At 44.4% G+C, this 27662-nt stretch overlaps 1 protein-coding gene across 3 annotated transcripts; it reads right to left on the reverse strand.

Moving 5' to 3' along the window:
• Positions 1–534: 534 nt before the first annotated feature.
• On the reverse strand, positions 535–27547 carry LOC137285203 (oviduct-specific glycoprotein-like). 3 transcript variants are annotated; one of them, XM_067817461.1, is made up of 18 exons: positions 27317–27547; positions 25667–25753; positions 24417–24611; positions 23929–24185; positions 21232–21356; positions 20977–21100; positions 20381–20539; positions 19924–20046; positions 19170–19308; positions 18658–18819; positions 18004–18165; positions 17288–17567; positions 16471–16576; positions 16087–16180; positions 15316–15477; positions 14788–14913; positions 14297–14402; positions 535–1161 (listed from the first exon to the last, which is right to left on the reverse strand). In XM_067817461.1, exons 2-18 carry the CDS (start codon positions 25716–25718, stop codon positions 717–719), a joined length of 2817 nt encoding a protein of 938 aa, XP_067673562.1. In that variant the 5' UTR covers positions 25719–25753; positions 27317–27547; the 3' UTR covers positions 535–716. The 3 variants fall into 3 exon arrangements, with proteins under 3 accessions (XP_067673562.1, XP_067673564.1, XP_067673563.1); XM_067817463.1 differs by lacking the exon at positions 27317–27547 and adding an exon at positions 26286–26360; XM_067817462.1 differs by lacking the exon at positions 27317–27547 and adding an exon at positions 26199–26256.
• Between the last annotated feature and the right edge of the window lie 115 nt (positions 27548–27662).

The raw sequence follows: 27662 nt of genomic DNA on the forward strand, positions 1-27662 counted from the left end.
TAAGTGTATCAAGAACATTATACAAATACATATAATATAATGTAAGCGTTCGACTTACCAGCACTCGTTTTGCTCCCGTGATATTGGTACAGACAAGAAGCTTCTTGTGATAACGTTACTGCTGAGCAGTGAGTTGCCTGTACTTCACTGACCTAAACTGGGTATGGACAGAACATACCGCCGTCTTTTTATATTGCGCACATATCCACGCACTAGTGCATGCTCAAGGCGCTGGTATTTTCTCTCGATCACTGGATGTCAATCTCAACAGCACATAACACTGAATAAACTCATCTGCGACGGACTTGGGATCATTTTCCAAAGGCAATAGATATAGTTTCTGTTGTATGTCAGTGTACCCTTCTATGTCGACCAGTGCTTCTAACGATAGGTTTCACATTCAGAAATGACAATGCCATTTTCACATTTGGAATTAAATTAAATGATCTCTGCTGAAAGCTAAAACCATGTATGTCCCCGACTACTGTGCATGAACTAGTGGCGTTACCACGTATGCTCAGGTACCAAACACAATCTGAAAATGATATTACTTTAATGATTAAGTTTTACATGTTTACATATATTTTAAACGAAATTAATGTATAGTAAAGTTTTCATTGAACGCATCTATGTAATGGAGTAACACGCGTCGGTTTTGTATCATGTCTTTGGCTGTGTTTATGTTTTTTATCCCGGTTATGTTCGACACGCGCTAATCACATCCTCAACATAAGCGTCTCAGGTTTAGACCTTTGTGAGTTTTTCAGTTCCTCAGTATCGGCATCTACAACAGCATCTGACACAACACCAACGTCACTAGTGGTTGGAAGGGAAGAACCATCAGCCTGGATGGGTTCAGTATCCTTGACAGCAGTTCGGGGGACACCAGTAGCCGTCTCCGGAGTAGCCGGAGCTGTCGCATCAGTAAGGTTGGACGTCGAGTCCAATAGAATAACGGACGGCGTTGTGACAGTGTCATGTCTGCCGCCGCGACCTCGATCTGGACCAGGTGTTAGAATGGGGTTCTCAACGTAGTATGGGTCTCCGGCGATGACGACTGGCGTGGGCAAGAAGTCGCTGGACATAACGCCTGTGACGTAGAAGAGGTCGTCGTTGTTGTAGTCGTTTGGTGGTGATGACTCCGTGGTCTTCGCTCTGCGTCTGACATGAACAAAGACAGATGTAAAGCATAACACACTACAAGGGTAGACTGAGGAATCTGAACACCGTCGCCATAAGTGATTTGACTCTCAAATACTGAGATGTAGATGTTATCATGCCACTTCTCAGGGCAACAGGCGACATTGGCTCTACAAGTATTGTGCTTCCAACATATCGTTAGCTGATACTCCATGATATCAGTAGTGGTATGGTGGCGTTTATAGGGACATTTTCAGATTTAACATGGGACTCACTCACTACCTCACCAAGTCCAGCGGAACGAACCGACCCGGTGATCGACCCCGTACCCAACACAATGAAAGAGAGTATAACGACGTATAAGACGAAACGAAAGAAAATTACAACCCGACTGTGTATTCGCACCTCCACTCCATATGGTGGCAGCGTAGTATTTAAGATTGAGCCCGGTTTATTTTCAACAGCTGATTACGTTCGCTGAGTGTTATAACAACTGGAATCCTACATGTAGAAGATAGGTTAACTATTTTGTCACTTCAGTGTAAGTCAAGTAATTGGTATTAGTGTCCGTATTAGGACAGTAGATTTGTAGTAAAGTTTCAAGTCGGTAAGTTATAGTTCACTGGCTTCTATTCACACATTCGTTTAATTTTTAGAAGGCGAACACACCTTTAGTTGAAATGTATTCGCAAGTAATAGTGACGGTTTTATGACTTAAAAATGGTTAGGGTGTAATTGAGGTGTGTGACAAATACGACATATCGCCGATCTGTTCCGATCCGCCATTGAAATGCTGCACGCTATTGTTTGAGTATTCCTAGTTACTTCCTCAAAAACATCTTTCACATACACTTGTAATTCATATGAGGGGAATATACTATCAGGTGAAATGTGTTTGTAAGTAATAGTGATAGTTACATAATCTAAAAAGGAATGTTAGGGTGTATATGAGGTGTGTGAAAAATGTGACATATCGCCGATGTGGTCTGATTCGCCATTGAAATACCATACGCCGTTGTTTGAATGTTTCTAGTTATTACTTCAAATACATCTTTCACATACACCTTTAATTCTTATGAGGTGAATATACTATCAGGTGAAATGTGTTGGCATGTAATAGTGGTAGTTCCATAATCTAAAACAAAATGTTAGGGTGTATTTGAGGTGTGTGAAAAATGTGACATATCGCCGATCTGCCATTGAAATGCTACACGCCATTGTTTGAGTGTTTCTAGTTATTTCTTCAAATGCATCTTTCACATACATCTTTAATTCATATGAGGGGGATATACTATCAGGTGAAATGTGTTTGCAAGCAATAGTGATAGTTTAATTCATAATCTAAAAAGAATGGCAGTGCGTTTACACACAAACTTATAAATATATGTACCAAGTCAAGTGGAACCGACTGACCAAGTGACCTCACACCACGCGTCGCAGACACAAACAGAACTACCCCGGCAAGTCAAGTGGAACGAACTGACCCAGTGACCTCAAACCACTCATTTCGAAGGTCATCGACTCCAGCGACAAAGAGACGCCTACTAAAGAAACACGCTATATAATAGCGTCAGAGTAGTACCCATTAGCAGCTCTTGTAACAAACACAAGAGACACCACCTCCATACTAATCATGAATTCAGATAATTACCACGTAAATGGTTATATTGCGTGAAGTCACACGAAACCTATAAATATATGGACCGTGATATGTACACCACCACCTGGAATGCCGGGGTATACAAGCCCAAGAGGTGGTCTTACTGCAAATGTCTGAATCTCCTTGGAGCGTGGTGTGTATACCACCGCCTGGGCACACAGAACGTTACGACCAACAAGTGGAAATGATATCATCATCCACAACATTACCGGCCAGATCCGCGTGCGTGGAAGATGCCGCGCTGACACTTAAACAGGGAGTCTATATAGTGTTGTAGAGTATCCCTGACTAAACAAAGCACACATAGACACCCCTGATTAGAGAAACGACACCACAAACACCACTCCTATCGAACATAGTTCGCTTTACTGTGCACGACGCTGACCCATTCACTTAATTCCATTAGCCCAAACATACATACCACGTCTTTATATTGTTCAGGGCTCAGTAGGTCAGAATGCCTGTTGAAAAGAATCGTTTCCAGTCCACTTGACCCACCGTCTGGGTTTAACACAATCTTCTTAGTCGGTGTGTCGGTGTTTTGTATGAGTGGGAAAGACTTATTCTGAACCTATAGATCCCCACCACAGCAGACCTTTGGCTCAGGATAGTTTGGTCCAGGATAGTTTGTAGCACGCTTATACATACTCCTTTCCCTCCTGTGAACAGCCGTGAGTATACAAAAAACTACAAACAATCAGGCATTTTGAATGGTCACATCTCTAAGTGCATGGACAAGCTGTGGTTTCAAGACATATGCCACGATAGGTATGTAACTGGACAAAAGTGTCCTCCAAACACCTACAGTAGTCCATAGGGGTGAACTAATCTTCGTAACACCACTTCGATAGTTATTTCTATCATTTTTCCGTAGGAAACGATGTCTTCCATATCGCCAGCCCGGGGAGAAGTACCAATGGTACCAATGGCTCTCTCTCTCTCTCTCTCTCTCTCTCTCTCTCTCTCTCTCTCTCTCTCTCTCTCTCTCTCTCTCTCTCTCTCTCTCTCTCTCTCTCTCTCTCTCTCTCTCTCTCTCTCTCTCTCTCTCTGGGTATGGATGTGATACCAAATAAGGACTCTTCTTCTCTTCTTCTGCGACGACAACGATGGTATTGGTTGTAGTTGTTGTTTATGTCCTCCACAAAGTCGTGTACTCCTTGTAGTCGGCGGACCATGCTGTGGTCGTACCCTAGGCTGTTAAAAAGCCCTTTGGTGATGGCGTTTACTTACATGGCAAACCAGTGTTGACCCGCATCATGAGAATATTCAGTAACTATAACAGCAGTCTCGTGCTGCTGTTGCTGATGTTGTCGTGTCCTCTCCTATCACACGTTACGCCAAGTGTTTGGTTAGATGATTCAGCACGAACACCCCAGGACGTGGTGTCTCAGCATGGGGTCGCAGTGTATGATGCACTCCAGCAGATGAGTGTTCATGACTTCGTCCATTTAGGCGATGACGTTTCAGCTTTCCTCGATCTGGAAAATGGCGCCGAATTCCCACACCCGACACAGCCTCGTATATAAACTTGCTTTACGGTTTTGTTCAGGATTCCAAGCTCTTGTCAGTTCTAGAAGGCAAATATGGAGTAAGGATACTAGAGAGGGGGGCCGGGGCAGAGCCAGAGAGACAACGGAACACAAAGCATAAGACCTTGAAGAAAATCCGTTGTTCAACTGATATGTTCATACTTTCTTGCACGTGTGACAATCCACGCAGCGGTGTAAAGAACTCGCTGCGAACGCTGTAGCTGAGAATCAGTAGAACCAGTCAATAGACTGCTGCACTGTTGTGACCACAGGAGACAGTGTAAGATCACCTGCTGAGTTTCTAGTGAGGTATTGCCTGATATTTCCAATATTCCTGGGAGAGGTGAAGGAGGCCTGCACAGTATGAGAGATGTTATCATCGAGTGACAAATCTTCTGCATCTGTGATGACACCAAGGTCTCTCACTTTCTCATGGAAACTGGAAGACGACCCATCAAACTGAAAACAACAAGCATCTGTGCTTGGCTTTCTCCAAAAGAATACATTCAGTTTAAGCACAGTAGAGTTGTAACTTATTGTTGAACATCCATTGCTTCACCTCATCACAACACTGACAAAGATCTTTGAGAGCAGTAGTAGATTGCACAAGGTCTGAAAGGAAAATGTGTACACCTGAGAATCGTCAGCGTATCGGTGGCGGCTGAACAGATGGTTATCGATGACAGATCCCAGTCATCAGGGTACCCCACATCTTGCGTGAATACTGGCTATATATGACAACAGACTGATACCTGTCAGTTAAGTAGGACTTGAACCACTTAACAGCAGTTCCCACAAACTGAGAGTCACTCCTCAGTCTGTCAATAAGTCACTGTCAATAAGTCGACTGGTAACTTAGCACAATATAACATTTTATGTGGCAGATACGTGAATTGACGATTAGTGTGGAAGTGGTGTCTCTCTTGTTTGTTACAATCAGTTTCATTCAGTAGAAAGGCCTTGGGGCCCCGTACAGAGACACAACAATAAATGACACCTCTCCGTCCTTTCCCCTTCCCAGCATCCACGATAAACTTATACTGCTTTCGGTTATTTCTTTATGACTGTAATAGAGAAGTCTTTAGAAACTACAATACCAGTGTCTTTCAGAGAACTAGCATTTCCCAACATTACAACTCGATCACAATAGCCGAGGAACGTCACAATGATTGCGTTACCTTTATTTACCTTTCGAATCATCAATATCCATTTTCGATTTCATTACGTCTCGAACAATCTCTTCGCAGTAATGCCAACGTTTGTTAGGTTTCGCCTTTGAAACACCATAAAATAACACGTTATTACGTCTGTTTCGATTTTCCATATAGTCCAATTTGTCAAGTAAAAAAGACATAGTGTTTTAAAGCATCGATCCTCCTCGAGACAATTGCATTTGTCTGTGAGATCCTGGACACTGCTTTTCATATTATCAACAGAATCTGACAGTATTTGAAATGTGTTAGACAAGTCCTGTTTAACGCTGTCTACCTTCGCGTTGCTTTTTAACCAACTGCTCCATGATCTTGTCAAACTGAGACACCTCCCCCGATGATCCAGACGCACCTGTTAACATGAGCTGTTTCTGTGTACGAGTATGTGGCCCAGGGTTTTTGTTCTACTCCAGACCGTAGCAAAAACAATCTCATGTAAGCACTGGAAACTGTGTACGCAGTGTCAATGTTCTGAAACATTGTGATTTTACGTTCGCTTCCCAAGACAAAAAAAAATGGCGAGCCAGCTGGGTCACCCCCTGCTGCAAAACACATCTATGCAAGACTCACAGGTAAACTGTAGCGCAAATAGGGTTGCGCAGCATCGAGAATATGACAAGTATTCTTATATGCGAGCGAAGCGAGCAAAGGTTGGCAACGTACGTCCCTCGGATCGAAAAATATTATTCATGACAAATTACAATATCGCCACGATCAAAGGTACAATCCCAATTTTTAAACTTATCCTATCTCACGATTTGCACTTCTCTCTCTTGCTTCGACGCTGAGTGGAACGAAATAGAACTTTCCTGTAGGCCTCTCTTGTCCATATGCCCGTGTTCCCTAGGCTGCTCTCCTTACAGGACGGGTCCCTTAGCCCATGCAGAGCATGCAGCATGTTCCCCTATCTACCCACGTGACTACCTCAGAGAGATCATTCTTCTTCTTGTCGCACGACAGAGTGGACGTATCTTAGTTCTTGTATAGAGTTTGAGTTGTTTTGTATTATGAGGAAAACAGATCCTCCGAACAAGAAGCGTAAGTTTTGCGCTCAGTGTAAAACTATTTTTTCTACTTTGGACCCACACATATCGTGTGTTGATTGTGTGGGTCAATGTTCTTGGGAGAAACGTTGTGAGAAGTGTGCAGGTTTATCAATTGAAGATTTCAAGGCTTATAAGCGGGTTTGTGCTCGTAGGATTGCAGATAGAGCTAGGAATGCATCTGCTGACCAAGGCCCCACTCCTACCAAGAAACCACGCCTGGATCGTCCTACCCTCACCCCTCGTCGTTTGAAATCCCCGCTCTCCGAGGCGGAGGATTTTTTGGACGCTTCTTCAGATTCTTACCTTTCGGAAGATGTTCGGAAGCTTTTGGGGACGCATTCTTCACCTGGCTCAACGTCTCAGGTCGGCTCTAGGGTAGTTGTTATGGATAAACCTTTAGTATCTACTGTCTCCCCTGATCTGCGGTCTACTCTCTTGGTTTCTAGGGCCTCTGGTTCGTCTCAAAACGTGACAACAGTCGCTTCGGTTCACCAATCTGCATCACCTGCATTACAAAATAATTCCGTTTCTCCAAGTCATTCAAGGCGATCATGTTCGATTCATCGATCTGTTTCGTCGGAACGCTCAAGTTCTAGTAGGTCTAGATCGCCTGACAGGTTTGTCGCGAATCCACCTCGTAGATCGACTGAGCGGTCATGTTCACCCCAGCAGAGTGGCGTTGGTCGTCAGTCTGTTTCTATTGATCATACTAAAACACGTATTGATTCAAATGGTGGTATCGGCACTTCCTCCCGTTTGGATTCACGTCGCCAAACTGATTCACCAGGCCGAATCAATTCACCAGATCGAATCAATTCACCAGGCCGAATCAATTCACCACATCGAATCAGTTCACATGGTCGAATCAATTCACCACATAGAATCAATTCACATGGCCGTTTCAATTCACCATGTACAGGTTTGGGTGAACGGGTTGGGCCACCTTTCCGTGATGTTTCATATCGCCGAACCAGTTCAGTACACCGTTCGGCTTCACTTAATCATAGTGAGGCAGTGTCTCGAACCACGGCTTCTAGACAAAGTGAGTCATGGAATCGAATTGATTCAAGTACACGAACTGGTTTGCCTCATCAATTTGATTCGTCAGCTCATCCCGATTCACGCCACTTATGTGATTCGCATCAGCGTTCTGGGGGTGTTTCCCGGACTAGATCACTTCAGCGTTCAGGTTCACCTGCTCGCTCAAGATCATCTCATCGGGATGGTAGGTCAGGCTCTACTAATCGATCCAGATCGCCAGATCGAGTTAGGTCATCCCATCCTTCTGTCTCCCCGACTAGTCAACATGCTATGGTTCGTTTGATTTCACCAGTTCGCTCCCCATCCAGACGCCGGTATAGTTCCAGGGACCGTCGCTCTCCTTCACGTCAAACTGATTCGGATCATATGACGGGGGCGACAATTCTGCCTGAATCATGGAATCCTAATCAGGATTCCTCTCAAGGGCCAGATTTAAATACAATGCTTCGGGCTACTACAGTAGCTTGGAATCAATGTCAACCTTCGACTACATCAAGTTCAGTTCCAGTTGCATCAACTGGTAACCGGTCTTCCACTGGTGTATCTCATCAACCCTCATCCTGCTCTCCAAATAATTCGGATATTTCTACCCCAGAGGGTAGTTTTGATTTAGTAGAACCTTCGCATGTACTTGCCTGGATTGTTGAAAAGCTTCAGCTGTCGGTGAGCAGATCTCCGGATGACCTTAGTGTGTCTTATGCTCTGAAGAATAGAGACCTATCGACCATTACCTTGCCACCACGACCATGCATTCTGCAAATGAAAAGTTCATTAGATGATGCGTTTAAGAAATTGAAACGCGTGAAGGATGGTTTGTCTTCACCCAAGTTTATGCCATCCATTGCTCACGGCCATGGGTTTTCCGTGTTGGCTTCGTCTCCATCAGTTGACGAGGATATTTCTACACTATGTGGCAAACGCGCTGCTTCACCTTTCTTTGTGGAAGATAGGGAATTGGCACATATGGATATGACTATTCGTCGCACACTACCCTTTATCAGTTGTGCTATTTCGGCAGTGGATGCTGTTGCTGTAGCTGTTGATCACGCATATACTGACCAAGATGCTTATATCAGGGGATGCATGGCATTGGTCTTAGACCAGTTTCAGGTCATTCTAGACCAATTATCCCATTTTTTCGGGTACGTACTTGCAGTGCGCAGGAGAGGCCCCCTCAACATTTCATCTTGGGATGAACGCTTCAAGGCTGAATTGTTTAGACAGCCTTTTTCCTCAGATATGCTGTTTGGTGGTAACATTGGAGAAGTTTCAAACAAGGTGCATCAGGACACTCATTTTCAGGTCTCTGTTGAATTACTGAAAATGCAGAAATCTCAGCTGCAAAGTTCATTGAAACAACGCAGAACGCCTCGTTTCTCTCCAACCAACCCAGATTTGAAAGACTGTTTTCGTGACAGACCCTTTATCCAAACACGGAACAGGAGTAGAAAACCTTCCCGGGGTGGCGCCTCTCGTCGTCCCACCAAGACAGGTCCCGACACTGGAAGTGGCACCTCTAAGCAGTGACTCACAGAGATTGCTGCCCGACTTGGTCCTACCGTCCCCAATCGTCCCGATCTTCGACTCACCGGTGGGCGGAAGATTAGGAAAGTTTGCACCCAACTGGGAGATTCTCAGAGATCCATATGTTTCGGCGATTCTCACTCACGTATATCAGATGCCGCTTGTCGGGAATCCCCCCTCTTCAACGCACTTATCCTCCGGATCAAAGTTTGCTTCTTCAGGCCACCATAGAGACACTTCTGGACAAGCATGCTGTAGAACAGCTCGACCCACTCATTGTTACTCCAGGGTTCTACTCCCCAATATTTCTGGTGCCAAAAAAGAATTCAAACAAACTTCGTTTGATATTCAACATGAAACAGTTCAATGCCCGGTTTCTGTCACCACCACCCCACTTTCGGATGGTGTCAGTCAACCTGCTACGCACCATTTTGAAGAAAGGGGACTATCTGATTTCCCTCGACCTGCAAGATGCCTATTTTCACATATCAATACGTCCAGATCACCGGAAGTATCTTCGGTTCACGTTCCAAGGACGTCATTACCAGTGGATGGTACTACCATTTGGAATATCTACGGCCCCATGGCTTTTTACTCGGGTAACCAAACCGATAACAAGCTACCTGCATTGTCGGGGAATCACTTTCGAGAGCTACATCGACGACTGTGTTCAAGCTCAGCAGGATCCAGTTGTCCTTCATCTCCACAGGCAGTTCACCATCAAGTTGCTAACGCAATTAGGGTGACTCCTGAATTACGAGAAGTCGGAATTAATACCGACTCGGAGATTACAATTCATAGGGGCGATATTCGACACGCATCAGGGCATGTTATTTGTACCTCAGGACAGATGGGACAAGATTCAGCGCATTCTACCCCTAGCATTGAATTCACCCAGAACCCTCCGCCAATGGCAAGAGTTACTAGGGTTGTTAACGTCGGCACAAGCACTGACTTACAGGGGCCAACTACAACTTCGCCCTCTCCAAATGTTTTTGTGTCCATTCATCCGGAACGACAACCCCAGGGAGATGATTCGTCTTCCAGAGCAGCTACGGCCAGTTCTTCGTTGGTGGCTCAACGAACAGAATGTTTGCGCCGGAGTCTCTATGGCGCCATTCACACCGACTCTTCACCTGTTCGTCGACGCATCCCTCGAGGGTTGGGGTGCCCACTTTCTTCATCATCGAGTGGCCGGGCAGTGGTCATCCGCAGAAAAGACCCTTCACATCAACGAGTTGGAATTCAGTGCGGTCATTCTAGCCATTCAACATTGGGCAGCAGAACTCCAGTCGTCCCATCTACTGATTCAAGCGGACAATTCAACAGTGGTATGGTACATCAACCATCAAGGCTCGACAGGGTCAGCAGCTCTGCTTCGGTGGACGTTTCGGTTTTACCACCTCATCGATTCTCTTCACATTGTGGCAAGAGCCCGACACATTCCCGGAGTGAGGAATGTCATAGCCGACGCCTTGTCTCGTCCCAAACGGCCGTCACCAACAGAGTGGATGTTACTGCCTCTGATATTTCAGTCAATGATCTACCCCATATCTCAACCAGAAGTAGATCTATTCGCCACTCGGTACAACCATCAGCTTCCAAGGTTCGTATCACCTATTCCGGATCCTCAGGCGTGGGACCACGATGCGATAGCAATATCTTGGGAGGGACTGAATGCCTACGCGTTTCCTCCCCCGGCTCTACTTCCCAAGGTTGTTCAGAAGTTACTTACAACCAGCAAGATTCGTCTGGTCTTGGTTGCACCCTGTTGGCCAGCAAGAAGTTGGTTCGTCGATCTAAAGCAATTAGCAGAACCGAATCCAGTACCGCTACCCGCCCGCAACGACTTACTTCGTCATCCTCATTCAGACGTGTACCACGGGTCACCACAGACCCTGAATCTGCACGTATGGCGCATTTACAGAAATCTCTGAGAGCCAAGGGTTACTCTCAGAGAGTAGCTGCAGCTATAACTTCTGCACACAGGACTTCAACTCGATCATTGTATGACAATAAATGGAAGAAATTTGAACATTATTGTGGTATTAGGGGAATTATGTCTCCCATCACTGCATCACCTCAAGTCGTTGCAGAATTTCTACAGCATTTACGAACTACGAGGAAGCTTAAAGGTACTACATTGTCAACCTATTTGGCTGCCATTAATTCGGTTCTTGCTACAACTACTGGAACAAAGGTGTCTACTACTCCCGAGCTCCAGTCTCTGCTTCGCTCGTTCAGGCTTGCTGACCAGTCCAGGAAGTTCAGACCTCCTGCATGGGATTTGTCAGTTGTCCTCCGTCATTTAGTGTCCACTGACTATGAACCATTACCTGATAAGGAGTTTGAACAGATAACGTTCAAAACTTTCTTTTTAGTAGCTTTGGCTACTGTGGCTCGTATTTCAGAGTTGCATGCACTTGATGTGAATCGCGTGCAGTTTGAACGAAAACGGCATGGCAGAGTATTTCTGGGATTGCGTTGGGACTTTGTCGCAAAAAAACAGTTACCAGGACAACCAGATAGACGTTTTACTATCCCTCCTTTGTCAACGATTCTTGGGCCTGATGATATGGAAGATTCATCTCTCTGCCCTGTCAGAGCTCTACGGATCTTCCTAGCTGCCTCCCTAGATCGCCGTCGTCTTCGTAAGAGGCTATTCATCCCGCTGTCATCTACATCCAAGGCTGAGGTTTCACGAACAACTTTTTATCTTTTTGGATGCGTGCAACTATACTGAGGGCGTATGCTTTTGCTGGACTGCCACCCCCAGCAGCATCCAATCCTCATGAGACCCGTGCGTTAGCGTCTACGATGGCTCTACACAGCAACTGTTCCTTGACGTCCATCATGGAGGGTTGCTTTTGGCGCTCTGATACAGTGTTTTCTTCGCATTATCTGAGGGATTTGTCGGTCACTGATGTCCAAGGTCTTCACCAGTTCGGACCCCTTGTCTTGGCCCAGCAGCTGTCATCGGCCCGTCAACGCAGATGAGGAAGAGTGCGTTTATGCTTTCTTTCTCGTGTACATACTGAATAAAATTTTGAACTTTGTTTTGTTCTGAATTCTTCTGGGAATTGAACTCTTTACTCAATTTATTGGGTGATTGCTATTAGTGTCTATACGGATCTACAGTAGCTAGATCCTGTTTTTTCGATGTAGAAGAGTTCAACAATCTCGCTTGCTGACCTCTACTCCTCGGAGCAATCACCTCGGAGTCCTTCCCGATTTCCTTTACGGATTTCGTAGCGTTCATAGCTCCTAAGTTCCTTAGCACACCTTTGTGGTCTTACTGTGGTAAGTAGTGGAAGCCATGTGGTGTTGTTTTCCCCTCTTTGTGATGGGGTCTGGGGGGCTGTCTCGAAGCAGGTACGGGCCCGATTACTAGTCATAAGACTTTAATTACGGGGGTACTCTGATAAATCGCAACGAAGTGACATGACTCGCCTAGTTGCGTCTCCTTGCATTTGCGAGGGTTGCGGCCGAACACCACATTGCTCAGGAGTACCCACTCCTTGGGAGCGATGGCGCCTAGTAAGCCAAGGGGTTCAGGAGAACCCACCACTAGTATAGGTTCTATGCTAGTTGGATGCAACCTCTCTTGTTCATTGCTACCTACGGTTGTCTTTAGCCTATACAGTAGTACTGTCAGTGCTTTGAGACATAGGGTAATCTGTTACCCGCCGTCCAACCGTGGGATAAGTGCAAATCGTGAGATAGGATAAGTTTAAAAATTTGGAAATTTTAACTATAAATTGTATATTTATATACTTATCCTATCTCACGCGATGTATGCCCACCCAGCCTCCCCACTACACAGATTTAGACGTGGGCTCCAAGAAGAATGATCTCTCTGAGGTAGTCACGTGGGTAGATAGGGGAACATGCTGCATGCTCTGCATGGGCTAAGGGACCCGTCCTGTAAGGAGAGCAGCCTAGGGAACACGGGCATATGGACAAGAGAGGCCTACAGGAAAGTTCTAATTCGTTCCACTCAGCGTCGAAGCAAGAGAGAGAAGTGCAAATCGTGAGATAGGATAAGTATATAAATATACAATTTATAGTTAAAATTTCCAATTTCCTCACTTGGCTGTGCTCTCGCAATTCCTACCCCATGTTCAGTAATTACTCACTTGAAATATGTTTTATTCAACATTTTAAGCGCCACTCATGGCATTCAGATCGTTCTTCACCTCCATTACCCCTGCCAGCTTCCAGTTGAACGGAGTGGCGGAACAAGAATAAGCAGAAATTTAAAAGAAATACCATATTGCCTAATTTTATCGTGAATGTACATTTTCTTAAAATCTTTCTCCCCTTTAGATAGCGTGATTCTTTTGTAGGCAATATATGGTGCCTCACTTTGTCGCTGGTGTCGATGGCCCTCTAGATGCGATGTCTGAGGTCACTGGGTCAGTTCATACCACTTGACTCGTCGAGGTAGTTCTGTCTGTGTCTGTGACGCGTGGTGAGAGGTCACTGGGTCAGTTCGTTCCACTTGACTCGACGAGATAGTTCTGTCTGTGTCTGTGACGCGTGGTGAGAGGTCACTGGGTCAGTCGGTTCCACTTGACATGGTTATACATATTTATAGGCTTGTGTGTAAACGCACTGCCATCTCCGCGTATTTATAGGATTGGTGTAACTCAGGACAATATACCTTTGCGTAGAAGAAATGTGAAGTTCAGACATTTGTCTGAATGACGAAACCTCTACGATCGATCACTATGGTGATAAAAAAAGGGTTCCAGTGTGTATATAAACACGTATTTACAGCTTTTGTGCAATTACGCGCAATATCCCTTTCAATGGAGGTGTGAATACACAGTTAATAGGCCCTGTTGTAATTTCCTTTAGTTTCGTCTTCAATAAACAGATTGCTTGGTGCGGGGTCACAGAGTCGGTTCGTTTTGCTTGACTTGGTGAGATAGTGAGTTCATGTTTAATCTCTATAGGAAAATGTCCGGATAAACGCCACTACGCCACTACTGATGTTCCTCAGATACTTGTCAGACCCACGTGGATACTTGGTCCTTGAACGATTACGCCCTGTTCAAAAGGTTTGTTGCGATTTTGTATTGTCCTCTGGTTTATTCTTGTTTGAGGAGGAACAGATCTACTTACAAAAGACTGAATACTCACTTATAGCATACACAGCAGGTCACCATGACAACACCGATAACGATGAGAGACCCCAGTCCTCCGACCACGCCCCCCACCACTGTTGGCACGTCCTGTGATTGGCGTTCTGTAACAGCATCAATCAATCATTAGGTATGCTTCCCCTGCTCTTGAACGGTGCCGCTCCATAGTAAAATCCTACATTGTCCAGTTTACACGTTGCTTTTCATGATCAATAACTTATATTGTTCCTGTACTAAAATTGCGTATACTTTGCATAAAAGCTTAGTCTACAATTTAATGGAACAAATTTCAGCAAGCAACTTCTAAAATGCCTCTAAAACAGTTTATAATTTAAAGATCATACACGTTTGGCATATTGCCAAGAGAGGTATTTTTTTTATTTGCATACAATTACTAACAGTGATGAAATAATCGTATATTTCGTTTCAGATGAAATCTCAAATGATATTCCATCCTCCTAAACTGATCACATTGTGATTCATGTTTACCCGCATGGATATCACAACGCTCGCCGAAATACGGCTCCGCACACTGACAGAATACTTTAAGTGACGCCGACTTCCATACACACTGTCCATTGTTTTCACAGTAATTCGGATCCACATCACATGGAGCTGTAAACAAGGATTTACGAACATATATAGAGAGTTTCGAGTTGCGATGCGGGATTATTTCAGTAAAAAACTATTGTATCGTATTGTTTTGTAGGTTAAGGGGCGGTTGGGTAGTCCAGTGGTGTAATAAGTATGAGCTCGTTACGACAAAAACCCGGGTCCGAGTGCCCAAATAGGAACATTTTGTGAAGCCAATTTCTGGTGTCTCTCGCTGTGATATTGCAAGAATATTGCACAAAACCACAATAACTCTCTCATTATTACTGGTTAGAAGGTCCGCCAGACATATATAGGCCAGTAAGACCGAGCTTGTGAAGGTGTAAACAGTGTACCGCTATGTTGTCTTTACATCTGAAGACATATACGTATTCGGTGATATTTCAGTTCACGTGTGTGACTCACAGAGGCACTGTTGTGAAGTTCTTGATCCTGTACCGGAAGTCGTCATCGGTCCTCCACACGCTTGACATTTCGTCTGCGCCATCTTGTCTTGGTAGGTTCCCACTGGACAGACAATACACCTCCGTGGTGTTGCCTGTGCATAACTCCCCACCTGGCACGGGACTATTATACAATAACAAAAGTAAAGTTCGAACTTTGCACAGATAATTATCACCATGAGGTAAGAGCAATTAAACCTGAAACTTTGTAAATCTATGCATAAAGTCATTCGGTATTAATTAAAACTATCAAAACTTAGGGTCAAGTTTAATTTCTTCCTCACTTTGGGAAACGTTTTCGTCCAGGTTCACGTTGCTTAGCACAACAACGTATCCCAGCACTAACGAAAAGGTACTAAAGTACCTTTCTGGCAGTTTATACACCACTGATTCACTCTTGTCTATGGAATCCTAGGAGGGACGTGTTGTCGTGTTGTCACAATCACAAAAACAAGCAGAAAGTGGCCAATTTAACCAACACGCGACAACGGGACATTTTGGCCATTTGTCGCATTGTCGCTACGTCGCACTCAAAAATGTTATTTTACTATTCACTTAAAGGGCGACAATACGACTGAGCAACAATGTTCAAGGTAAAAAATATGTCGCATTGTCGCCTAATCTGAGTTATCAAAGAAAAAAACTTTCAAAAAACACACGAAAACACGACGGTATGTCACGCCTAGAATTCCATACTTGTCAGATGACTTAACTTGCAATGTTTTGAGCTCACCACAATCGCCATCTTGGAATACATGCCCTGTGTGACTACACAGCTTCTCCACAAGCCTCCCAGTCAATCCTACGTAATGGATGCCATACACCGCCTGCAACAGTCGATAGACTCGATAGATTCTGTGTCGTCTTCTTGCTCTGGAATACCATAAGCTTATTCTCTATATCGATTACACTAATGGTAAGAAGTCAACGTCAGCCACGCCCTACTTTACGAAAACCATGTCTTAGTGACGCACACGTGCAACTCGACGTGCAAAGTTGTCTCCCTTTGTTGACACGATCCTCTGAATTCGTTCCATCTGTCCTGGAAATACTGTTGAAACATTTAATTACTTGAAACATATACCAGATGTCTATTTTCTTAAGCACTGTAACTCACCAGCTTTGAAAAGATCTGTTTGTCAAAGAACATCTCTGTGAGTACACTGTCAGTCGTTCGCGTCATGATAACGCCAGTAGCGGTGGGCGCTGATGTAAACTCCTCGCTGTACGAAAAACAAGCAAGACGACGATATTCCTAGGGTCCTTTGGGTTTTGTCTTTTCTAGTTGAATGACATGTTCATCTTTCAGAGTCACTTTATGAAGTTAGCATATTCAAGAATGAGAAGACAGGTGATAGATGAGATGTATTTTACTTGAATAGAATGATCTAGCCTAAATAACCGCTAGTACGAACTTGTGTTCACGCGAGTAAACATTGATGGTCCAAAGACACTTCAATACAAAATTGTTGGGGATAAGTGAAAATGGATCTCTAACTAAGTATACATTTCTGTGTAACTCGGACTGCTGTTCGGTCCCAAGCCGGTCTGAATTAGACAGAGTGCACTGTACATACAAACAAATTACTACCCACACTGAAGGATAGTCATAGTATTGTGTTTCACAAAAGTCAATAAAACACCAGAACATGCTGTATAGATCAAACCAATGAATTCCACACAGAATTACATTTAATGTGTCCCTGTCTCTTAAGGGGCGGTATGGTAACCCAATAGTAAAGCGTTCGCTCGTCACACCAAAGATCCGGGTTCGATTCCCCACATGGGTGAATCCCCCCCACCCCCACCCCCACCCCCACCCCCCCTCCTCCGGCTTGCTGGAATATTGCTAGAAGCAGCTAAAAAGTAAACTCACTCACTCGCTCGTTCACTTAATCGGTGGATTGCGTCATTAATGATGTGCTACTACTCACGGTATGTTCTCCACTACAACCCTGGCTGTGAGCTGGGTTGTCTCCCCTGTATGTCTCCGTCTCCTCTCTCTTTCTCCGCACCCCTCAACGCGCACCGTATGCACATTCCTGCAACCCTGGTGACACACCTTGGGCCACGAGTGGCTAGCGTCGGCCATCACATTTGTTATCCCGTTCTCAATTGCTGCCTTGATGACGTCTCCACTCTCACATGTCGTCGTGTTGAACTTCAGCGTCATGTGGTACATCGTCATCAGAACCTCCCTGACAGGAACCCCCTCTACAACGACCAGTACACCTTCATTCAGCTTCTCAGCCGATATACGAAGCCCTAACCACTTCAGAGGATATTGAGGCAGACATAAAGTTTACTATATAGGCTACAATGCGCGTGGTTATGGATTCGTTACACGCACACGCACACGCACACGCACACGCACACGCACACGCACACGCACACGCACACGCACACGCACGCACGCATGCAATCAAACCATTGCACTAAACATTCCTGGTTAGGAATGAGTCCCTCTATCAAGAGTGATAACTGATCTCATTTGGGATGTGTTGCTGGTAATGTACAAACTTGTAATCTTACAGGCGATTCAACATACGGGCCTATAGGTGCGATAATATGCCACGGATCTCGCATGTTACAAGAGATGACGATACAAAAATTGACAGTAGTATATGTACGAAGCTTAAGTAAAATATACCTGGAAGAGGTACACATGCGACGCTGCCAGTTGACATGGTAGTATGGCCAGCAGGACATTTGACACAGTAAGCAGACGACAGGTCGGACCGCGTGAAGCCCAGACGACATTTGACACATTTCTTGTCTCCATAGCTGTATTCATACCCCACAGAACAAGATTCTTGACCACATGGAACAGATAGATAGATAGATAGATAGATAGAGAGATAGAGAGATAGATAGATAGATATAGATATAGATATATATATATATATATATATATATATATAGATATATATCAGTAGTGAGTGTACTAAGAAGGAATGACACAACTAATTCTTTCTACGAATTCTAGTTATTATACATGTTCTGACACTTTTTACAATTCTTCAATGCAGCGTTGATGTGATAAGATTAGTTTAAACCGAATGTGCTGCTAAAATGTAATTCTTTACTGAGACCAAACTACCATCCCTCAGGAATCGATTATAAATACGCCCCCAAAAAGCACAATGCCATTCGGTTTTAAACTGTATTTGAACTGGACAATATGAATTACTTCTTTCAAATTCCTTCAGGAAGAAGAATCCGTGCATATACATGTGACGCCACACAAGGCGATATTGAAGTTGTAGGATCATCTTGATGTTGAGCGAGACGGTGGTACCCTTACCGACACAGAAATACCGGTCTCTTGCACCCTCCGTGATAGTATTGGTCCCCACCGGACATGGCAGGCACTCCGTCCTCTGTCCCCGGGGCTGGTAGGACCCTCTTGGGCAGGGGGTGCACCCAGACTCTGTCAGTAGACCGAAGGACCCCGGCTTACAGTCACCTGACAGATTATTGGTACATATTTACCTTGAAATACGGGTCAATATGTGGTCAAAATACATCAACTTTACATGTGCTTTGAAAGTCTGATCTTGTAACGCTATTGGTTGAAAGTTTGGGCAGAGATGGACGCTGCTGGGATACATTGTCGCTCAAACAGAGTGGTCAGTCTTTGCAGCAAGACATTGTTCTTGGATATAGTATGCTCTTTCGACAAGACTGGGACTATAAAGTGAATAACAAAGCATGTAGGTCAATATCTGTGGTAACGTCAACAGCACGTACATTTCGTCTTTCTACAAGCTACACAGAAATGTTATGCCTCTTCTGGACAAGACTTCCATCACCAACCTTTGGATGCAGTTAGAACATCCCTCACTTTGGACAACAGAGGATATCTGCCCTGACCACAGAACTTCCCGCCAAAATCATCCTGTCCAATTTCCCAGAGCATAGCGCCCCCTAGCTGCTGCTCACGGATGTAGAATGCCTGGAAGAAAATACATAATGTGGCCATCAAGTCACATACAGTACACGAATGTAAATGTATCAGGTATTTTGGAGATCAATAAACATCTTCTCCCAAGGCTACTATTTATTCCTTTATATACTCTTACAAAAGTAGGGAACTGTACTTTCAATGTGCGATTGTCGAAATTGGGAGATACATGGGATTGAATGAATGTTGATACAATAATAATGGATGTTTTGAGAATGCATCACTACATGGATTTCATTGAAAGCAAAGCTGTTCGTTCAGTTATCCCCCTTGTTAGATGACTGGAGTATGACATGAAAATTTCAGGTTTACAATTTTCAGTCAATAGTGTGTGATTTGACCCTGAAAACCCTGACCATGCACAAATGCAAGAAAATTATCAGAAAAAATGGTCTACAGTGCTTTATCGACCTGCCTGAAAAAGTCAAGATTCATACTGGCACCCCATGCACGTGTAGGAGGCTTTCCAAGCATTGTGTCGATAACGTGAAATGATGCTGCATACACAGGGTGAATGTCATTGTAACGTTTTTTAATGGGTTTTCTTTCTACCAGACTTCAGGTTCCCTCTTACTGAACTAAATATCACGCCTTTAAAATTCGAACCTTTTTCTCCAGACTTTGGAGATCATCGTACCCAACCCACTGGTCGTGGCTGTAGATGTTCGGGACGTCGCTGTCATCATCCCAAACACGTGTCCAATTGGCACTTTGGACAAACTGGCAGATCTGCCGACATGAATTGATAAATTTGCAAATAATTACCTTAGTGGTAATGATCGTTGGAAATAACTGATTATGGAATGCAACAGAATATAGTCATATGGACTACACCTAAAAAGTCTGAAAACTCTTCAAGTCCGAACAGTTATCAGTCCACAGCGACCGTCTACGTCCACTATAAAATGGATACCATTTCAAGTGTCTGGCACATCACAACTGACAGGAAGTTGGCATTTGACTCAAAAGTACTGTTTGTGACACGGATCTGATATGTTGCGAGGTATGAAATAGAGTTAAATAGTTATTGGTTGGTCTCTAAAGCCCTCATCGGCGCGTCAACCTGATAGTAAGCGTAGAAGCCGGTAGTTCCCTTTGCCGGGCTGTACAGGGAGGTCAGCTGTTGACTGAGCAGTACGTGGTACCGGCCATAGAAAGGAAGTCCCACTACCAGCTTGTGTCGGGGCGCTCCCTTGTTCGCCCAGTAGTTGATGCTGTAGCGCTGAAACGACGTGGTTGTACACTGAGGTATATAGTATCTGAACATTCACGCCGACATTTACTAGATTCATATGATGTTAGGCGTGTCCATGTTCACGATTTCTGTCGTAAATGATCTACGTGTTTCACGATAACACCGGAAGTTGCCTTCTTGGACCTAATTGGTGACACTTGGTCATCAAACACCGGAGAATCAAGCACGAAGGATGACAAAGAGATTGTCCGAGTGCTTGCCAAGCTCTATCAAAAGAGCGGACCTAAGAATGGAACCACGTCGCACATACAAGTCAGTTCTACAGTACCTTTACACTAACGCGCATCCTCATAGTTACCTCATACTTGTATAAGGGTTACTGTCAGTTTCCGTAGTCAAGGGAGTTAAATGACTACATTAACATTATCCCTTTTCCGATGCTGCTATCAGATTTTGTTACATACAAGGCTGTACTTCCGGTCTTCTTCCGAGTCCCCGGGTCGGCTGGAGAGGGGTGCATGGTGTAGGAGGCGTGGCCCGCGAGACGCATCCAGGTCGAAGGTCATTACGCTCAGGAAATCCACTGCTCTGAATAACGATAGACACTTGCAAAGTCCTACGTACTACAGCATGTGACTTGTGGGGTTAGAAAATATGGTAGTACTGTTATTCTACTTATCACATAATTATGTACATTGAAAGGCTGAAAAGAAACTTACTGGGCAACCTTATCAACCTCGTATCCAGCGTCGACGATGTCCCTCGAGGCGGCGACAGCGACAGTAAGGAGGAGGCGGGGAAGGCCAGTCCGGCTTGCCTCGGTGTTGATCTTTGTCCGGAGATGCTGACAGAAACAAAACAACCTCTAAACCTTTATCCACTCTTACATGTCGAAATGTCTCGTGGTCTTGTATTCGTGAGACCGTCTTTGTCCCGTGCAATGTTAAATAGGGAGGATTGGTTTTACAATTAGGGGGATACCTGTACATTGGCACCTGGACATGAGCATTCGTTACGAGAGTATCGTATATCAGTGTATATAGTATACTAGGCACATAAAGAAACTGTGCATACAAAAAATTAAAATCTAAATTTATCAAACATGTGTAGACACACAGGGATTTCAATTCAAAGATTAGTTACATGAATACAACATGCATGCACGTGCCACATTCCGTGACGTCAGTGGTATGGTCCTTGAGACGTGCCATACGTTGTTGCACATGCATTACGGGAAGGAGAAACAGAGCAAATGAATGCCACACAATACTGTCACTTTGGAAAGCTCAACCCCTGCCCTTGCGATCGTTCAAAAACTTAAACGGCTATTGAAACGCCTAGCATGCCAAGGGATGGTCAGTGGGATGGTCCGTGGAGGAATGTCCCAAACACAAGTAGCTGCACATTTCCAGTACCACCGGAACACCATTTCTGCACTGGTGAGACGCTACCAGAGCACATATAACGTCATGGATCAGCCACGTTCTGGACGTCCACGTTTAACAACGCCAAGACAGGAAAGATGGATAAGGGTAACCCATCTTCGCCACAGGTTGCAGAATGCAGTGATGACTGCTTGGACCATCCCATGACTTTGCCGTATTCACCCAAACACAGTTCGACACCGTTTACGTCATGAAGGGATCAGACCACGAGGTCCCGCCATACGACCAATCGTGACACAACGTCATAGACAAGCTCGACGAATGTGGTGCCGAAATCATGACCGCAGACCCTTGCTTCTTTGGAGAATTGTTGCTTTTACAGATGAGTCTAGGTTTAACATTTCCCATAGTGATGGACGCGTGGGAGAACGTTATGCACAGACCTGTGTCTTGGAGAGGAATCGCTTTGGTAGTGGTTCCGTGGTGAAATAACAGCAGGCAAAGAACTCCCCCCACCCCACCTCCTCGGAACCTAAAATGGTGCCTTTTGCTATTTACGGGTTTTGGGGTTTATTATTTTCTCAGTTTCCATGAAATAGAGCGATGGGCTTCGTTTCCGGAGCCCAACTCGAAAACCATTTCATATGTTTCAACAGATCTTGACGGATGTATGAGATAGATCTTGAAATGGTGACTTTTGCTGATTACAGATATATGGCATTTATATTTTTTCATGATTCCATGGAAACAATTCAGATGTAGTATAAACAAAATATAGTTACGTTACTGTCAGATGATTTGTCCTTTCAAACATGTGGGGGCCGGGGGATATGTCATCCTCTGATGTCTCTTGTCTACAACGTCATAGCCCTGGGTTAACATTCCAACAGGACAATGCCCGCCCTCATACGGCAAGGGTTGCTATATATTTCTTGCAACATCACAACGGTGACTTACTGCTTTGGCCTGCAAATTCACCGGATCTCTATCCGATAAAGCATGTTTGGGACGAGATGGATCGACGTCTACGCCGTCTTCCTCATCCGCCAGATAACGTCTTACAACAGAACTTGGGAGAATCTGGCGTGACATCCCACAAGCTTTGCTTGCTCGTTTGACAGGCTCTATGCGTCGTCGATGCACTTGTTTCCTTAACGCCGATGGTGGACATACCCGTTATTGAGCTTGTGACATGATCGTTTGACCCCAGTCGCGCTTGTGGACCCATGACGTCATTGTGACTGGCTTTTCAATTGAAATCCTCCCGACTTGTTATGGTCTCATGATCCCTCCATTAAGGTTTATATGTACCTTTGACACTGTCATCGTACTTATCAACTGGGATAATATTTTGACAATGCACAGTTCCTTTATGTGTCTAGTATATAACAAATACTTGTCTACAAGGACTGGTTCTCGTACTGTACCATGTTCATCACTCTTTGTCACATCGATCAGCTGATTTAGATGACAAACCAATGTTCAGTGAGTGAGCTAATGAATATCGTTATAAGCCGCGGTAAGCAATATTCAAGCTATATGGCGGCAGTCCGTAAATACCTACCTGACGTATTTGGAACAGACAATACAATGATCATAAACATCGATCTATGCATTTGGGATACGATGACATGCGTCAACCAAGTCAGCAAGCCTAACCACCCGGTCCTGTTAGTACCCTCGTATGGCAAGCATGGTTTATTGAAAGTCAATCCTGACCAGGATCTTCACGGATACCAATGTTCGTTGGGTACACATCGAATTGTATTGTATTTTATAGGCGAATTGGCGGTTTCAGAATCTACTTCTATATCCATGTAAGTATCAGAGACCTGTATACCTGATGATTAGCGATATTTTCTTGCATTAGTGTTGTTTGCCTTTGTATGCATTATATGTAAAAGTGTCGTGTGTCGTTGTTTACATTACCTGTAAAGGATTTTTGTACCGTCGTTTGCGTTACCTGTAATAATGCTGTGTAGCGTCGCTTGCGGTACCTGTAAAAGCATTGTGTAGCGTCGTTTGCGTTACCTGTAATAATGTTGTGTAGCGTTGTTTATCCGCTGGGCCACTGCCTCCCTGAGCAGGCCAGACCCAGTCTATGTCCACGCCGTCGAAGCTGATCCTCCGTATGTATTTGATAACGTTGTCACAGAAAGCGTTGATCCTTTCACCGTTACTCAATACCGCCATGAAGGGAGCGGAGCCATGTGACTGCCCTCCCACAGCCAGTAATACCTTCAGACTGGGGTTCGAATCCCTAAGCTTGACCAGCTGTGCGTATGTCCCTTAAAGCAGATGTTTTTGACAAATGTTATGAAACCACTACCATTTGTTCTTTCACTGAACATATGCATATGACTCTTACAGCTGATAAGAACGATACGTAACGCCTCCATCCGATAAAGAATAGAAGCGAGTTGGAACGACATATAAAGCTCTGTCGAAAACCATATTGTATTGTGCTCTTACCCGGCAATCGATCACTACTCAGCTGTGTTAAGTTTAACGAAACTCACCGTCAGGTATGTCATCGTTCCATTCATATGGTGCGAGAGTGTTACCACTGGCGTTGACCTTGGCGAAGGCGACAATGATGTGGGTGCAGAGAGAGACGTCAGTGATGTTGGCAACAGTGAAACGAGCGTCTCCAGCACGATTCTGTGACCAGTTGGTCATGTAGCAGACTCGTCGAAACTCACCATCACAGGACGCTGAGAAGGCAAACACTACAGTAACTATATATGTTACAGTCTCAAGACCTATACCCAGCATACCGACAATGTCTACACAAGCCCTCTCGCACCCTCTTGTGGGTTCTGGGCAGTGACTGCACGAGTGAAACAACCGTGAGCAAACTACCAAGTGTGGTTATTACACCCGGCTTCTCGGGTACAAAGAAGCTGACTTCCATCACCCAGCATTATATTCAGATAACTTCAATGATCAAAACATCTGACACAAAAATACCGGGCTATATCAATGAAAATCTGACAACAGACGCTTGTCATATAATTGTTTTACTCGAATGTATCTTCCGTGCTGGGATTCGAACCACAGGCTGTCCGATGCTTCTTCATCCAAAACGCGCAAGCCCTTTAATAAATAGGAAAAGATGTCATATGCATAGCTACACGTTCTTCTAAATGGTCAACATGAAAAATACAGTTGTTACTACCAAACTCACTTATATTTTATTTGTGATCACAGCATGCACCCGTCCCTGTAAATAAAAGTATGTATACGTGCTTGTCAATACCAGAGCACATTCTCAGTTCAACCTTCCGTGACGTTTGTCCGATTGTTGGACCAAGAACTATTACCATTGATAGAGTAAATACAATAGTGTGGTCACGGCAAACACAGGATTAGTTGTTTGTCAGTTGTATATGACTGACCACCTCTCGGTACCGCATGTCTCATGTAGTGCTACACCCCGTGAAGATCAGCGTCTAGATTTTCGGAGCTCTCTTAGAGCTAAGATAGATAAGTGTCATACATTAACATTAACTTACGACTGTCTTGGAGCTAAGGGAGCGTCGAAATTTTGGGTCCATGGTTAGAATAGTTATTAAACAATATATGCTTGTCGTAAGAGAAAACTAACAGAATCTGACGGTCAGACTCGCTGACTTGATAAAATCATGACATCAAATTCGTCTTTCGCAGATCACTCATCCTATTGATCACATGATAGTTTGGCCCAGACTTGTGGAGCCCATGGTGCCTTAAACAACAAACAACCAGTAAAGAGGACTTTGATACTGACCGGTGAAGACGGTGACCAGAAGTCCCACCACAGACCACTTCAGGAACGACATCCTCACCAAGGCGGTCTCACTCAACAGCAAGCAACCTACTCAAGACAATACAATAGAATACTGTTTGAATATCTACAATTCGATGCTATACATATGCTATATTATGTAAACTGAGAGTTTAACGGAATGTTTAATACTTCTACACAACGTCCAGCCTTGGCTACTCTGGACAAGAACAGGTCCATACTAAAACAGGAGGGCCGTAGGAATCGACCAAACAAATGGACTGGACAGGTGTTAGGTGACACGGCTGATTTTGTATAAATGTATCCGACGGACCACTGCTCCCTATATCAATCACTGATTCCAGACCGTCGCCATAGAGACGTAATATTGCGGAGTGCGGAGAATATAATTGCATGGCGATCGCTTGTGACGCCGAGACTGGAATCAACAAGTCATCATGGTCATACAAAGGTATCTGTCGCCATCGCACACTGTTGTGGGCTACGGTGCATGTCAAATCACAGACAAAATCACCTGCAGTACTATTCACGTCCTGACTGTTATAGATAAACAGCTGGTATCTCCTGTGACTAGCGTGACTGCGAGCCGGTAGTAACTGACCTCTCAGCGTTCCCACCCAGTAGCTATATCTTACAGGACAGCAACCAATCACTTCAAACTGTTCTCCGTCTGGGAGTACAGGTATAACATGAAGGGTATACCTGACTGACATGTACGTATTATTTAGACTACAAACAACACAGCAACTATCACAATATTACATGTAGATTCATGCAGTGTAACCATTATTTCTTGAGACAATGAATGTATGTAGTTATATCAGGCTTGCCATACTGGTAGCAGATCTGGTGGGAAGGTGTACATTCTCAGGTGTCAAATGTAAGGACTAGACATTTAAGAAATGGTTAGAATTAGCGTTTTATAAATTCCATTAGAATGCAAGGTCACATGCCTGTGGATGTCGTTTCTGCCTAAAGCTGATCCAGTAGTGGATCCATTACATACATTCCTAGACACGTCTGTGATAACGGGTACCAGTACAGTGGCCTATGGAACACAGGTGCCCCCTGTTGATACTAGTATGTCCTGGATGGTCATAACACACGCCAAGCTGTCTGCTGCTCTATGCATACACGTGTAACTCCCCACTTCCAATGAATGCACCGCATTTAAATATTTGACAATTACATCAGTATTTATCTGACACCCCCGTAGTCTAATACGGTGAACGGTTTATCATATGCACGTCACTAGTTGATAGTGGGTTCTATCAACCCACGATCCCTCGTCGTATAGGGTATACTGGTTCACATGCATGCACTAGTCTATAAGATACTGATGTTCACTCCAACACAAGATCCCTCGTCGTATAGGGTATATTGGTTCACACGCCTTCAGCGACACCGTCAATACATGCACTAGTCCATAAGATACTGATGTTCACTCCAACACAAGATCCCTCGTAGTATAGGGTATACTGGTTCACACGCCTTCAGCGACACCGTCAATACATGCACTTGTCTATAAGATACTCTATAAGATGTTCACTCTAACACAGGATGCTTGGAGACATATGACCTCCAACAAGAAAGCAGAATACCACACCTTACAGATCCACAGGAAATACTTACTTGAAGTTATTGCCTGACTTTTCCTCTATCTGGGACACGACGTGTTCACGGGGTTATGTTAAGGCACAAGATGTCTAGTTTTCTCGGTGCTTTGAAATCAGTTCTGCTTAATAATACGGTATCGTTTTTAGCCAGATGTGTGTTATCATAAAGCCTTGTAAGCCCACGGTGGGTGGTGGAGGACGACAGGAATGTTGCGTGCACGGGCTCTCACCCAGAACGTTCCAGTCTGTACGTAGATCACACTAGACACCACTTATACCCTGGGTCGCCGCGTTCTCATCTACCCGCATCTACCCGTTTCAATGTGCTACACCATATCGAAGGGAGTGAAACAATGTTTTGC

Source organism: Haliotis asinina, chromosome 5, assembly GCF_037392515.1.
Source record: "Haliotis asinina isolate JCU_RB_2024 chromosome 5, JCU_Hal_asi_v2, whole genome shotgun sequence".
Taxonomy (NCBI): domain Eukaryota; kingdom Metazoa; phylum Mollusca; class Gastropoda; order Lepetellida; family Haliotidae; genus Haliotis; species Haliotis asinina.

Coding starts and splice junctions, on each gene's coding strand:
- LOC137285203 (XM_067817461.1), bottom strand. CDS start 25,718: ATGTCGTTCCTGAAGTGGTCTGTGGTGGGACTTCTGGTCACCGTCTTC. Junction 16,181..16,470: donor AACAGATCTTTTCAAAGCTG/GTGAGTTACAGT, acceptor CGACTGTTGCAG/GCGGTGTATGGCATCCATTA. Junction 14,914..15,315: donor AACTTCACAACAGTGCCTCT/GTGAGTCACACA, acceptor CCTTGTTTACAG/CTCCATGTGATGTGGATCCG.